At 43.8% G+C, this 16,397-nt stretch overlaps 1 protein-coding gene across 1 annotated transcript; it reads right to left on the bottom strand.

Annotated features, from left to right (window-relative positions):
• Nucleotides 1–12: 12 nt before the first annotated feature.
• Nucleotides 13–14,726, bottom strand: LOC308661147 (uncharacterized protein). Its single transcript, XM_081315940.1, has 4 exons — nt 14,700–14,726; nt 10,280–10,361; nt 5,819–5,945; nt 13–4,542 (listed from the first exon to the last, which is right to left on the bottom strand). Exons 2-4 carry the CDS (start codon nt 10,343–10,345, stop codon nt 728–730), a joined length of 4,008 nt encoding a protein of 1,335 aa, XP_081172066.1. The 5' UTR covers nt 10,346–10,361; nt 14,700–14,726; the 3' UTR covers nt 13–727.
• Between the last annotated feature and the right edge of the window lie 1,671 nt (nt 14,727–16,397).

The following is a 16,397-nucleotide window of genomic DNA, read 5'->3' as shown; positions in this document are numbered from 1 at the left end:
AACACACCATACTTACTAAACATTTCTTTAATGGCCTATTTCAAAATGTCGGAATGTAGCGACAGCTACAAAAGCACCAGAACTCAGTCTTGGTTCTGCAGGGCCCCTCGGATGGGGCAGTTCCTTCAAAAGACGCTTCGCCCTGGTTATTTTATTCCCCATCCCCACCCGCTGAGCCAAGAATAACACATTTTAGGCCTTTAGACAACCCAGCCTTCAACATCTCAGAAGGGATAGGATTTCCAGATGACTTAAGAAGAGACCTTAATTTCAAGGTCCTTAGGCTACTTGCTGTCCCTGCCCTTGCATGTGAATAAGGACACGCAGAAGCGAAACTATATTGATAAGGTATTGGCAGCCCAACCTAACAAGAAGCAAGAACTTCCCCAGTGTTTTTTGAACAAGATTCACTAAGAGAATATAATTGTTACAGAAATGGCAACAATGTATTCTGTCACTTTTGGAACCATCTTATCCTCTCTCTCTCTCCCTCTCCCCCCCCCTCTCTCTCTCTCTCTCTCTTTCTCTCATAGCAGAGTTTTTCATGCTCACTATGAATGAGAAAGTTGCTCTCTTGATCGATAAAAGGAATGTGCAGGTAGCCAAGCTGTGTTTTTCCTGGATGGTGATCATGTATATAAGTTTGTTAAGCATGATGTCATGTAATCACCATTTGAGACTTCCTGCTGGCTTCCCCACTAACAGCAGTAAAGATTGCAAATGGTAATCAAGGGACCGTGGGATGCTGTTTTGCTTCTGAGTGAATCCTCTGATGGGAAGTCAGGTCACTGCTCCATCTAAACTTTTCTCCACACTCCTTGCACTTGTATGGTTTCTTCCCTGTGTGGATCCTTAGATGATTAGTAAGAGCACTGTTACTGCTGAAGCTTTTCCCACATTCCGTGCATTCATATGGTTTCTCCCCTGTGTGGATCCTTCGATGGTTAGTAAGGGCACTGCTGCTACTGAAACTCCTTCCACACTGCATACATTCATATGGCTTCTCTCCACTGTGTATCCTTCGATGGTAGGTAATGGCACTGCTACTACCAAAGCTCTTTCCACACTCGATACATTTATACGGCTTCTCCCCTGTGTGGATTCTTTGATGGTAAGTAAGCGCACTGCTGCTACTAAAGCTCTTCCCACACTCTGCGCACTTGTACGGCTTCTCCCCCGTGTGGCTCCTTCGATGATAGGTAATAGCACTGCTGCTACTGAAGCTCTTTCCACATTCCATGCATTTATATGGCTTCTCACCTGTGTGGATCCTTTTATGTATGGTAAAATCATGGTTCAAAATGAAGCTCTTTCCACATTCCATACATTTATATGGTTTCTCCCCTTTATGAATCTTTTGATGGCAAGAAAGATTACTGTTTCTACTGAAGCTCTTTCCACACTCAGTGCAGTGATAGGGTTTCTCTCCAGTATGGGCTCTTTTATGAGTCATGAGGGTACTGCTCTCACGGAACCTCTTTCCACACTCCACACATTTATAGGGTTTTTCTCCCGTATGAGTTCTTTTATGTTTTATAAAAGTATTTTTGAGACTGAAGGTCTTTCCACACTCCATGCATTTATATATTTTCTCTCCGGTGTGGATCCTTTGATGGGATGTAAGAGCACTGTTCTGACGAAAGCTCTTTCCGCACTTCATACATTCATACGGTTTCTCTCCGGTGTGGATCCTTTGGTGGAAAGTAAGGGCGCTGTTCTGGCGAAAGGTCTTTCCACATTCCAAGCATTTATATGGTTTTTCTCCTGTGTGAACCCTTCGATGGCAAGTAAGTTGAGGGCTTGTATTAAAGCTTTTTCCGCATTCTGTGCATGTAAATGGTTTCTCCCCTGTATGAATTCTCTTATGGACTGTAAAATCGCTGTTAAAACTGAAGCTTTTCCCACACATTGTGCATTTATAAGGCTTTTCCCCTGTGTGGATTCTTTGATGGTAAGTAAGCGCACTGCTGCTACTAAAGCTCTTCCCACACTCTGCGCACTTGTACGGCTTCTCCCCCGTGTGGCTCCTTCGATGATAGGTAATAGCACTGCTGCTACTGAAGCTCTTTCCACATTCCATGCATTTATATGGCTTCTCACCTGTGTGGATCCTTTTATGTATGGTAAAATCATGGTTCAAAATGAAGCTCTTTCCACATTCCATACATTTATATGGTTTCTCCCCTTTATGAATCTTTTGATGGCAAGAAAGATTACTGTTTCTACTGAAGCTCTTTCCACACTCAGTGCAGTGATAGGGTTTCTCTCCAGTATGGGCTCTTTTATGAGTCATGAGGGTACTGCTCTCACGGAACCTCTTTCCACACTCCACACATTTATAGGGTTTTTCTCCCGTATGAGTTCTTTTATGTTTTATAAAAGTATTTTTGAGACTGAAGGTCTTTCCACACTCCATGCATTTATATATTTTCTCTCCGGTGTGGATCCTTTGATGGGATGTAAGAGCACTGTTCTGACGAAAGCTCTTTCCGCACTTCATACATTCATACGGTTTCTCTCCGGTGTGGATCCTTTGGTGGAAAGTAAGGGCGCTGTTCTGGCGAAAGGTCTTTCCACATTCCAAGCATTTATATGGTTTTTCTCCTGTGTGAACCCTTCGATGGCAAGTAAGTTGAGGGCTTGTATTAAAGCTTTTTCCGCATTCTGTGCATGTAAATGGTTTCTCCCCTGTATGAATTCTCTTATGGACTGTAAAATCGCTGTTAAAACTGAAGCTTTTCCCACACATTGTGCATTTATAAGGCTTTTCCCCTGTGTGGATTCTTTGATGTCGAGTAAGAATAGTATTTCTACTGAAGCTCTTTCCACACTCAGTACATTTATATGGTTTCTCTCCTGTATGGATTCTTTCATGCGTCATGAGGCTACTGCTCTCACGGAACCTCTTTCCACACTCCACACATTTATACGGTTTCTCTCCTGTGTGGATTCTTTTATGTTTTATAAAAATGCTGTGTAGGCTGAAATTTTTCCCACAGTCCACACATTTATATGGTTTCTGCACAATGTGAAGTATTTGGCGAGACATAAGGATACTGTCCTTTCCAGCCTCCAAATGTTTAGATGGTTTCTCTCCTGTGTGGATCCTTTGATCACAAGTAAGCTGAAGGCTTGTACTGATGTTCTTTCCATAATCCATGTGTTGGAATGATTTTTCTCTCGTGTGGATCCTTTGGTGGGCAGTTAAGGCACCACTCTGACTAAAGCTGTTTCCACACTCCAAGCATTTATATGGTTTCTCTCCTGTATGAATCCTTTGATGGGCAATAAGGGTACCTTTTTGACTAAAGGTCTTCCCACACTCCAGGCATTTATATGGTTTCTCCCCTGTGTGGATCCTTTGATGGCAAGTAAGGTGCGTACTTTTACTGAAGCACTTTCCACACTCCATGCATTTATACGGTTTCTCACCTGTGTGGATCCTCTTATGTATTGTAAGATCACTGTTCAACCTGAAGCTCTTTCCACACTCAAAGCATTTATACGGTTTTTCCCCTGTATGGATCATTTGATGGCGGGTTAGAATACTGTTGTTATGAAAGCTCTTTCCACAAACTCTGCATTCGTATTGTTTCTGAAATGTGTGGGTCCTCTTATGAAAAATGAGTGTGTTGCTACTACTGAAGCTCTTTCCGCCCTCAGAGCATTTATACGACTTCTCATCTGTGTGGATTCTTTTATGTATTGTAAGATCTCTATTCGTACAGAAACTCTTTCCACACTCAGTACATTTATATAGTTTGTCCCCTGTGTGGATCCTTTGATGGCAAGTAAGGTGCATACTTTTACTGAAGCATTTTCCACACGCCATGCATTTATATGGCTTCTCCCTTAGATGGGTCCTTTTATGATGAATAAGGTCTTTGTTCCCAATGAATCTTTTTTCACACTCCATGCGTTGATGTTTCTCACCAATATGACAAATAAGAATACTGTTTCTAGGGAAGGTCTTATTACGCTTCACACGCTTATATGGTTTTTCACCCATATGGGTCCTTAGATGGAAAGTAAGGACATGGCTGTTACTAAAGCTGTTCCCATACTTAGAGCATTCATGTGGTTTCTGCTTTGGGTGAAATTCTTCAGAGCAACTCTGATGACTGTGGTTCAGACTATTTTTTTTTCCAGATTTTAAAAATGTACGTGCCTTATTTTTCCTACAGAATTTTTCAGGTAAATTACAAGGGAAGGGAAGATCGATGTTTTCCTCATGCTGTTCATATTTATATGGTTTCCATTTAGTCTGGGTTTTGCAATATTTATTTAAATCAAATTTATTTTCATCTCTGTTGTCACATTCCCATGGGTATTTTCCCTTTCTTTTCAGATCTGCCTGGATAGGGAAGTTATGGAGTTCAACACATAGAGGAGGAAATTTCTCCTCTCCATTCTTTGAGTAGATTCTGTCTTGCTTTCTTTGTTTCCCTTGCTTTTCAATAATCAGTTCTTCCACCTCCTGTTTGATTGTTTGCAATGGCACTTCCCATGACTCCTTGTCATGCTCATTCTCTTGATCATAACCTTTGAAGAGAAAAGAAATTTCTGTTATAAATTACATGCAGAAACTGAGACAGCTTCTAGGCAACACAATCCATTAACTGTATCTGTAATTCATCATTATTGTTTCCCTCTTTTGTCTTTTGTATTCCTTGGTCAAAATAAACCTAATTAATGTTGGGGAAAAATCCTTCTTATACTTCTTGCTTTTAAGATGTCTCTCTTTAAGGGGAACAAACACGTCAAACTTTGCTGGAACCTATGGCAGGAAAAGGGAGTTGTTTCTCAGCCTATACATGAAAGAAACTAGCAATCTTTTTTATGCTAAACAATATTAATGCTCTTGCCAGTCTTTTAGAAACAAGCCTTCAAAGAACAGCCCCTGTTCAACAAAGATCATACCGAGCAATAATGAAATCTAAATGAGGGAATATATTGAAGGATAGCAATAGCAACAGCACTTAGACTTATCTACCGCTTCACAGTGCTTTACAGCCCTCTCTAAGTGGTTAACAGAGTCAGCCTATGGCCCCCAAACAATCTGGATCCTCATTTTACCAATCTCGGAAGGATGGAAAGCTGAGTCTCAACCTCGAGTTGCTCAGGATCAAACTTCTGGCAGTAGGCAGTGTCAGCCTGCAATACTGCATTCTAACCACTGCATCACCATGGCAATAGAGTAGAATAGCAATAGCACTTACACTCATATACCGCTTCACAGTGCTTTAAAGCCCTCTCTAAGCAGTTTACAGAGTCAGCCTATTGTTCCCAACAATCTGGGACCTCATTTTACCAACCTCGGAAGGATGGAAGTCAACCCTGAGCCGGTCAAGATCAAACTGCCAGCAGCCAGCATTCAGCAAAAATAGCCTGCAGTACTGGATTCTAACCAGTGCGCCACTATGGCTCATTTGTCAGGATAAAAGGACAGACTGCATCATGAGATAACAATTCTGGGAGTGTAAGGTACAATTTAAATCCATACAATCCATAAACCAAAGAGAGAAGCAACCTAGAACTTAGGAGAAACTTCTTGACCATTAGAACAATTAATCAGTGGAACAACCTGCCTCCAGAAGCTGTGAATGCTCCAACACTGGAAGTTTTTAAAAAGAGACTAGACAGTCATTTGTCTGAAATGGTATAGGGGGTTGGACTAGATGACCTCCAAGATTCCTTCCAACATTATTATTATTACCTTTTTAATGCTCCAGAAAGTATTATTTTATCCAATTACCGTACTTCTGACTACAAAACCCCCTGCCTAATTTACTGAACTTAGAACAAAGAGGGGTCTTACCGAGAGTAGCCACATTCCTAGAAATCTCCAACATGACATCCTTGTACAAAGATTTTTGGCTAGAATCCAGCAGTGCCCACTCCTCTTCTGTGAAGTACACAGCAACCTCTTCAAAAGACACAGAGATCTGAAAGAGAAAGAAAATAATCCTTACCAGAGCATCCCAGGGAATCCTTCCATGTTTCTTCCCTTTTTTTCACAAAGCAGAAAAGCACAATTTTGCCACAGACCAAACAGACCCGTTATTGTAGGATAGCTCAATTCAGCTTTGTCTCTGGACGCCAAGTTTAGTCACTGCGACGGTGGGCTCCCCAGCAAAGATACCACTGTTTTGAGTGTACAAAATGTATCTTAGCTGCATCCAGGTTGGAGAACGGAGGAAGCAGAACTCCATTTGAAGAGGCTCTTACTGGTGATGCAGTATGATCAGTGGTGGAATTCAAATATGTGACCAACCGGTTTTCTGTGTGGATGCTGCTTCCGGAAGTCTATTCTGGGCCCGGGCAACAAAAAATTAGCTACCGATTCTGCCAAAGTAGTGTGAACCAGCTGAATTTACTCAACCCAGGCAGATGGGGGAAAAGAATATTCATCCCCAAAGATCTCGGCTGTATCATACACAGTGGTGGGCACTGTGTATGATACAGCCGAGATCTTTGGGGATGAATATTCTTTTCCCCCATCTGCCTGGGTTGAGTAAATTGTATCAGTCTTACCCAACAGCAGACCTATGCTTGGCATTTGCTTCGTACAAGAATTCAGCATTGGAGATGACTTTGGAAATCCTAACTTTGCAATAGTAGCAAACTAGTATCTGTAGCTTGGGCGTAGGATGAGGGCGAAGGTTCATTCTCCACAAGCTCGGAGAACGAATTTCCCCTCTCATCCTAACTTTCTCACAACTTTCGCTTTTCTATTCTGGCAACATTTTGTTGCAGCAGACATTTAGCCCAGTGACTGCATGTTATTCTTTTAAATGAGAAATCTATACTTTGCACGACTGTTTTAAATCTAATGTGTCCCTGGATGTCTATAGCAGTTTGTATAAAATCCATATTGTTTCAATTACCTATTTTTAGCACTCTTTTATAAGCAAAAGAATTTGCTATTTTCATACATGAAAAGTTATGGTAAACTACCACAGACACAGGAGAAGTCCCCAACTCTTTCCACAAATTTATTTATTTTATTTATTTAATTTAATTTATATACCGCCCTTCTCCCTGGGGACTCAGGGCGGTTCACAGGGCATATAAATAAAAATACAGTACTATACAAAAGTTAAAACAAAGATTAAATCAATGCCCAATTAAAAAACAATAATGCAATCTAAAATGACAATTTAAAACCCAGCTCCCCCATCAGGCCAGACCGGCCAATTCAAACAAATGGGTCTTCAGGCCACGACGGAAAGTTCGGAGGTCCGATGCCGTCCGGAGCTCCACCGGCAGTTGGTTCCACAAAGCCGGGGCACCCACAGAGAAGGCTCTCCCCCTGGGGGCCGCCAGTCGGCATTCCCTGACCGGAGGCACCCTGAGGAGGCCCTCTCTGTGGGAACGCACAGGGCGGAGGGGAGTTGAAGCCGGCAGCAGGTGGTCCCCGAGGTAACCCGGACCCATGCCATGTAGGGACTTAAAGATCATAACCAAGACCTTGAACCTCACCCGGAAGACAACTGGTAACCAATGCAGCTCGCGGAGCAAAGGTGTAACATGGGAGTACCGGGAAACTCCCAAGACAACTCTCGCGGCCGCATTCTGTACCAGTTGGAGCCTCCGAGTGGTCTTCAAGGGAAGCCCCATGTAGAGAGCATTACAGTAGTCAAGGCGAGAGGTCACGAGCGCATGAGTGACCGTGCACAGGGCATCCCGGTCCAGATAGGGCCGCAACTGGCGCACCAGGCGAACCTGGGCAAAAGCCCCCCTAGTCACGGCCACTACATGATCTTCTAGGGTGAATCTAGGAGGACTCCCAAGTTGCGAGCCCTATCCACGGGGGGTAAGAGCTCACCCCCCATAGAAAGAGATGGAACATTTTGAATGTCCTGGGATGCCGGAATGCACAGCCACTCAGTCTTGTCAGGGTTGAGCTGAAGTCTGTTCCTCCCCATCCAGACCCGAACCGCCTCCAGGCAACGGGACATCACAGCGAGGGCATCACTGGGGTGGTTTGGGGTCGAAAAGAAAAGTTGGGTATCATCGGCATATTGATGATACCCAACTCCAAAACCACGAATGATCTCACCCAGCGGTTTCATGTAGATGTTGAACAGGAGAGGCGAGAGAACCGACCCCTGAGGAACTCCACAAACGAGAGACCTAGGGGCCGATCTCTGCCCCCCTGCCAACACCGACTGCGAACGTCCCAGGAGATAGGAGGAGAACCACCGAAGAACTGTGCCTCCCACTCCCAATCCCCTGAGACGCCGCAGCAAGATACCATGGTCGATGGTATCGAAAGCCGCCGAGAGGTCTAATAGGACTAGGACAGAGGAATATCCCCTGTCCCGAGCCCTCCAGAGATCATTCACCAGAGCGACCAATGCCGTCTCCGTGCTGTACCCGGGCCTGAAACCCGATTGGTAGGGGTCCAGATAATCCGCTTCATCCAGGGCCAGAGGGAGCTGATGCGCCACCACACTCTCAACAACCTTCGCAAGAAAGCGAAGGTTGGAGACTGGACGAAAGTTGTTCAATACAGCTGGGTCCAAGGCAGGCTTCTTGAGGAGAGGTCTCACCACCGCCTCCTTCAAGACGGTGGGGAAATAACCCTCACTCAAAGAAGCAGATATAACCGCCTGGAGCCAGCCTCGTGTCCTCTCCCTAGCTGCATAAACCAGCCAGGAAGGGCACGGATCCAACAAACATGTGGAGGAGCTCAGCCTCCCCATAATCCTGTCCACTTCATCAGGGGTCACAGAATCAAACTCTTCCCAGATAACATTGACAAGACCGCCCGTGTCCTGATCGCCTGACTCTGCCCAGCTGGAGTCCAAACCGGTCCGAATCCGAGCGATTTTATCCGACAGATGTTGACTAAATTCCTCGGCACGACCCTGCAAGGGATCCTCCCTCACTTCCTGATTAAGAAGTGAGCGAGTCACCCTAAACAGGGCGGCCGGGCGATTATCTGCGGACGCAATGAGGGTAGAGAAGTAATTACACCTCGCCACCCTCATCGCTGCGAGATAAGACCTAATATAGGTTCTTAACCGCAACCGGTCGGGTTCGGATCGGCTCGACCTCCAACAGCTCTCTAGGCCCCGTTTCCGACGCTTCATCTCCCGGAGCTCCGCGGAGAACCATGGAGCTCGCTGGGATCTGCGCCGGGTCAGGGGCCGCAAGGGTACAACCCGGTCAAGTGCCTCAGTGGCTGCCCTTTCCCAGGTTTCCACTAAGGCATCCGCCGAGCTGTGAGCAATGGAGGCAGGTGGGGACCCCAGCGCCGCTTGGAATCTATCAGGATCCATTAAGCGTCTGGGGCGGTACCATCTAATTGGCTCCGTATCCCCACGGCGGGGGGTGGCAAAACGGAAGACCATCCGCAGGAGATGATGATCGGTCCATGACAGGGGCATAATAAATGGAGAGCCCCCACCAAGATCATCCAACCACCGTCTAGATAAAAAAATCAGGTCAAGAGTGTGGCCTCCCTCATGAGTTGGTTCAGAAATTACTTGCGTCAGGTCCATGGCCGTCATGGAAGCCATGAACTCCCGAGCTAGCTCAAATGAGCCTCCCAGGGATGGTAGATTGAAGTCTCCCAAAACTATAAGTTTGGGAAACTCAACCACCAACCCTGAGAGGATATCGAGCAGCTCGGGCAGGGCTGCCGCTGTACGACTAGGCGAAATGTACACCAGCAGCAAACCCAACTGCGCCCCAGAACCAAATCTCACAAAGAGAGACTCACACCCGACTATCTGAGAAACGGTGGTCTCCCGCGGACATAAGGTCTCCCTAATAATAACCGCCACTCCCCCACCCCTACCTTGAGCTCGTGGCCGGTGCAGCACCCGGAAGCCTGGTGGGCAGAGGTCAACCAAAGGGACCCCACCCTCTGGGCCCAACCAGGTCTCCGTGATGCAGGCCAGGTCCGCATGCTCACCCTCAACTAAATCCCTAACGAGGGGAGCTTTGTTAACCACGGACCTGGCATTCAGATACACCAGCCGGAGCTCAGGAGGCTGCACATCCTCGCTCCCGGAACCTCGGGGAAGAAGCAGAGGGTCAGAGCGCCTCACCGCTTGCAAGTAGCGGAGATGGCCCTCCCGGTAGCGATACGGCCCCCTGTCTAAATTAATTACATTCCTCAGTATTAACCTCCCAGGCTAGTCAATAGGGTATGTCCCTTTCTCTTTGTATCTCCACAACAGTCTTAAAAGTAGATCAACCAGAATTAGTTTGGGGTCTCGATGTTGAGTCCCATAAGAAGAATTTGTCCCCTGCTCTTTTGAAATACCTGAGTTGGAGGCCCAGCTGCTTTTTCTCCTCCATCCCAAAAAGGAAACATCTGGGGGATATCCATCAATGTCCTTCTGTTCCTGTGAGAGAAAAGTGGGGAAATAGAAATTTGAAAGGCCTTGTGAAGAAGCTCTAGGCTGACCTACCAACAAATACAGGCAAGTTTAGGATCTGTTGTAAAACAGACATTTGTGATTATTTGGAAGGAGCCTGGGCTTCTCAGAAGAAACCTTCATTTAAACCAGGGGTCTTCAAACTTGTCCCTTTTATGACTTGTGGACTTCAACTCCTAGAATTCCTCAGCCAGGCTGTAATTCTGGAAGTTGAAGTCCACAAGTCATAAAAGGGACAAGTTTGAAGACCCCCTGGTTTAAATAATGAGGTGCTCTTCACAGAAATTCTTAAAAACAGCTGACGGGTTGAATATATCTCCTTTCCCCTCTGAATCCGTCAAGACAGCCTCCACCAATAGCTCCTCCACCTGAAAGATCAATTACCATTTAAAAATAAGATCCTAACTTATGAACAATTTTCTGATCAAAGTATATCTTGCCTTGCCTTTGCGCATTGCATCCATGTCCCACTAGTGTCCTGTTGCCAATATTCTCTTGAAACTGATAAGTTTGCTGATTCTACTGTATTTGTCATGGTATAAATTTATGGTAGTTATTAAATACCATGATTCCAAATTTGTTTCCATTAAACCCAAAAGAAAAGCTTCTGGTTTTATTTTTATGTTCACTTTAAGATTGGGGGGGGCAAATGGAATTTTGATTTTAACGTGTTTGAGCAACATGGTGGAACTAAGGTAACATATGACATACGACCGACAATCTTTGCTGGCCTGGCGAGTTTCTAGTTGTTTTGGAACTGTCAGTGAGACCGTTAAAAGTCGTTAGCGCTGTTTGAATTTGTTCTACCAGCAGCAAGATCTGACTGCTGGCCCAGTGATGGATTCTACTGCAAATCAGGGCTGTTTCCAGAGGAGGCAGAGGAGGAGAGGACCTGGAGCTTATGGAGTGAAGGAACTGGATGAGGCTGTCGGCAGGCCCAGAGGAAGAGAGAGAGGCTTTTGGAGGAGTTGGTGGCAGCGGCAGCAGCGTGCTCCAGGTGCGAAAAGAAGCAAGGCCTCTTTAAGGAAAGGGTGGAAGAGTCAGGATCAGAAAAAGGAAAGAAGGCGAGGTTGGCAGAATACAAGCTAACTTGAGGGCTAATCCACATGGAGCCCCATTTCCATCTGTCCTGTTTGCCATCGTTCACTCCCTAGAGACTAAAATGGACAATGTGAAATTTGAGCGGGCCCCGAACAAGGAGTATATATCGGAGGTGGTGACCCTTTGAGAGCTGTATGCAACGAAATTTCATTTTGATGTATGCCGATTGGTGTACATTCAAAGTGACAATAAAGTTATCATCATCATCATATATCTTGACGGGAGCAAGAATACTTTATGCACAAAAACGGAAAAACATTTAGATCCCCACAGTGGACGTATGGCTGCAAATGTTGATGGAATTAGCAGAAATGCCTAAACTGACTGCTTTGATTAAAGAAAAAAAAAACACTACTTTTGTTTCTACTTGGAAGCCACTTCTGGACTTTGTGCTTGAGGTGGAAAAAAACTGATTTTGAGTTTTACTGATTAGATACATTTGTTGTTATAGAAATGGCTAGTTTATACTATTATGTGAAAGTAAAAAGTTGAGGTTTGATGTTACTGTTTTATTCTACTGCACCAGAGTAACTCTGAAGTCAGTGCCTTTTTTTTCTCCCTTCTTTTCTGCACTTCTCTTTTCCCCTTTTCCTCCCTTATTTCTCCTATTTGCTTTCGTGTTTTTGTACTTTACGTTATAAACAGCAAAAATACCTTGATTCCTTTCTTAAATCTATCATTTCTTTTCGAAGATTCTCAATCATCCAGATCATGGTTGTCCCAAAGGTGCTTTTTCCAAAAAGCAACTGGTCTTTCTGGGTCCAGTTCTGAAGAAGCTTCTTATATGAAAAGCAAAACTTTTTCAAAGGGAAAAAACAAGAAAAATCCAGTTGCCTTTTGGAAAAAAACACATTGGTTTTCCTCTGCTCCCATCTTCAATATATGGCCTTTCTTTGTAGCTTTACTTAAGTCTGTTCTTAGTGGAGAATTCTGAGTGGAATGCAGGAATCTGCTTGGCTTTCCTCTGCCTGTGATGGTCAGCAGTCCACTGGCTAAAGAGTTAAGAAATCTAGGCCACTGACTGCGGATTATCACCCTCCCTCCCAGGATTAAATTCCTTTCCTTGCTTCTTTCAGAGAGAGAAAGAGAGAGGGAGGGAGGGAGGGAGAGAGGGATGATAGATAGGCAGATAATGATAGATAATAATAATAATAATTTAGAAGGGACCTTGGAGGTCATCTAGTCCAACCCCCTGCTCAGGCAGGAAACCTTATACCATTTCAGGCAAATGGCTGTCCAGTCTCTTCTTAAAAACCTCCAGACATGATGGACAAATGAAAGAGATGACATAGATGACAGAGAGGGATGATAAAGAGAGAGAGGATAGACAGACAGATAGATATAGAGATAGGATAGCGAGAAAGATAGACGTAGGATAGAGAGATGATAGAGATTATAAATAGATTAGATAGATAGATAGATAGATAGATAGATAGATAGATAGATAGATAGATAGATAGATAGATAGATATAAAGATAAGACAGACAGATAGGGATAGGGATAGGGATAGGGATAGGGATAGGGATAGAGATAGATAGATAGATAGATAGATAGATAGATAGATAGATAGATAGATAGATAGATAGATAGATAGAGGCTAGCGAGAGACAGACATAGGATAGAGAGATGATATAGACAGACAGATAGATAGATATAGAGATATAAAGATAAGACAGATAGGGATAGGGATAGGGATAGGGATAGGGATAGGGATAGGGATAGGGATAGGGATAGGGATAGATAGATAGATAGATAGATAGATAGATAGATAGATAGATGCAGGCTAGCGAGAGACAGACATAGGATAGAGAGATGATATAGACAGAGATAGATAGATATAGAGATATAAAGATAAGACAGATAGGGATAGGGATAGGGATAGATAGATGATAGATAGATAGATAGATAGATAGATAGATAGATAGATAGATAGATGCAGGCTAGCGAGAGACAGACATAGGATAGAGAGATGATATAGACAGATAGATAGATATAGAGATATAAAGATAAGACAGATAGGGATAGGGATAGGGATAGGGATAGGGATAGGTAGATAGATAGATAGATAGATAGATAGATAGATAGATAGATAGATAGATAGATAGATAGATGCAGGCTAGCGAGAGACAGACATAGGATAGAGAGATGATATAGACAGACAGATAGATAGATATAGAGATATAAAGATAAGATGGATAGGGATAGGGATAGGGATAGATAGATAGATAGATAGATAGATAGATAGATAGATAGATAGATAGATATAAAGATAAGACAGACAGATAGGGATAGGGATAGGGATAGGGATAGGGATAGGGATAGGGATAGATAGATAGATAGATAGATAGATAGATAGATAGATAGATAGAGGCTAGCGAGAGACAGACATAGGATAGAGAGATGATATAGACAGACAGATAGATAGATAGATATAGAGATATAAAGATAAGACAGATAGGGATAGGGATAGGGATAGGGATAGGGATAGAGATAGATAGATAGATAGATAGATAGATAGATAGATAGATAGATAGATAGATAGATAGATAGATAGATAGATAGATAGATAGATAGATAGAGGCTAGCGAGAGACAGACATAGGATAGAGAGATGATATAGACAGACAGATAGATAGATATAGAGATATAAAGATAAGACGGATAGGGATAGGGATAGGGATAGATAGATAGATAGATAGATAGATAGATAGATAGATAGATAGATAGATAGAGGCTAGCGAGAGACAGACATAGGATAGAGAGATGATATAGACAGACAGATAGATAGATATAGAGATATAAAGATAAGACGGATAGGGATAGGGATAGGGATAGATAGATAGATAGATAGATAGATAGATAGATAGATAGATAGATAGATAGATAGATAGATAGATAGATAGATAGATAGACAGACAGACAGACAGACAGACAAAGATAGGAGAGAGATATAGGAGAGAGAGAGGGGGGGAGGGGCAATCAGACCAACAATCAGGCACGACGCCCCTCCAGCAGCCAGGAGGATCCTCCGGGGTTAGGGAAGACCCCAGAGCTGGAGCACGCAGCCATCCGAAGCGCCTTCCCGACACCCAGGCAGGGTCCCTGGATCGCTGCAGGCGCCGAGAGGCAGACGGAGAGCTGCCGTGAAGCGGCCGGGCGGCTACTTCCCTTCTGTTTCCATAGAGTCTCACCCGACTCACCTACCTTCCTCCTGCTAAGGCTCGCGTCCGATTCTCCTTTCCGGCGGAACAGAAGCCTCGGAAAGGGTAAGAGAGAGAGTTTTCCTAGAGAGGCCTCCCTTCCAGTGGGCAGGACAAGAAACAACGATTGGAAGCTGATAAAAGAGAGAAGCAACCTCGAATTAATTTAATCATAATTTAATAATTTGATTTCTATACCGCCCTTCTCCCGAAGGACTCAGGGCGGTGAACAGGGCAATACACAATAATTAAGGAGAAACTTCCTAAAAGTGAGGACAATTAACCAGTGGAACACTTTGCCTCCAGAAATCGTGGGCGCTCCATCACTGGAGATTTTTAAGAAGAGACTGGACAGTCACTTAGCTGAGATGGTATAGGTTCTCCTGCTTAAGTGGGGTGGGGGGTGGACTAGAAGACCTCCAAGGTCCCTTCCAGCTCTATTCTATTCTAAATTCTATTCTAAATTCATCATGATCATAAACAACATGAAACACATTCATCATAAATGGTAAAATACAATACTTCATCATAAATCATAAGGTGCAACACTTAGTGATAGTCATAGAATACTAGCTAAGCAAACCACATAAATCATACTAGGATATTAAAAATATAAATTATAAAACTATAAAAATATAAATTTTAAGATACAAGCCACATAGTCATAAGATAAGGATAAGTAATAGGAAAGATGAGGAGAATAATAGTAATAATAATAGTTTTTTTTAAAAAAAATCATCAATCATCATCTGCCACTCGAAACTTACTTGTTTCAAGTTTTGCTCCTTGACCCTTTTATGATCTTATGAAAGACCTGTATGTGAGAAAAAGCCACGCACGTTTTGCCTCAATGATTTAAAAACATGTATTTAAACCCACACACACACACACCACAACTTCTGCTTCCAAGGAAGAGACACAGTATTGTTCAAACAGTACAAAGACATTTGGGACTTGCTCATTGATGGACTAATAGCACACCCAATTCACCCCCTGCACATCTTGTTCCCTCCCACCTCCCCTCTTTTTACCATAATTTATAAAAAAATTTAATCCCATTTATATCCCGCCCTTCTCCAAAGACTCAGGGCGGCTTACTATCTAAAGCACAAATCAATGTGCTTAGCAATAGCCTTCATTCTATGTATATGCCTGCTTATTAGGGCTTTGGGGGGGGGGGGCAAACAGCATTATTACAAAGTCAGCTTATTGCCCCCAACAATCTGAGTCCTCATTTTACCTACCTCGGAAGGATATGTGTTGTATAGCTTTATTGCTTTTTAACCTTGTAATCTGCCCAGTGCCGCCTTGGAGGTGAGATGGGTGGCAAATAAATTTAATAAATAACTAATAAGCCAACCCTATAGGGCAGGGGTAGGCAACCTTGGCTCTTTTAATGACTTCATGGACTTCAACTCCCCGAATTCCTGATCCAGCATAGCTGGCTGAGGAATTCTGGGAGTTGAAGTCCATGAGTCATAAAAGAGCCACGGTTGTTATATAGGGTATTTTGAAACGCAGCGCACAGAGAGCAATTTTTTAGGGATGATGCGGGATGACCCAAGAAACTCCCTTCCTTGCGAACTAACCCTCGTCTGGCTTCGGGTGGTGGTGGTGGTGGTGGTGGGGATCCGGAGCCTGGAAACGGGACACCAGGCGACCTGAGGCACCTGCCCGACACTGGAGCACCGCGAAGAGTGTG

Source organism: Vipera berus (assembly GCF_964194415.1).
Source record: "Vipera berus genome assembly, chromosome: 2".
NCBI classification, from domain to species: domain Eukaryota; kingdom Metazoa; phylum Chordata; class Lepidosauria; order Squamata; family Viperidae; genus Vipera; species Vipera berus.
Note: the sequence above shows the minus strand (reverse complement) of the source record. Positions and strands in the feature narration are given on the sequence as shown.

Bases quoted from the DNA above. Each gene is read 5' to 3' on its own strand.
- LOC308661147 (XM_081315940.1), bottom strand. From the start codon at position 10,345: ATGGATATCCCCCAGATGTTTCCTTTTTGGGATGGAGGAGAAAAAGCA. The intron at 5,946-10,279 runs GTATTTCAAAAG...TTTCTCTTTCAG, and splicing joins CAGCTGGGCCTCCAACTCAG to ATCTCTGTGTCTTTTGAAGA. The intron at 4,543-5,818 runs GTAAGACCCCTC...TTCTCTTCAAAG, and splicing joins TAGGAATGTGGCTACTCTCG to GTTATGATCAAGAGAATGAG.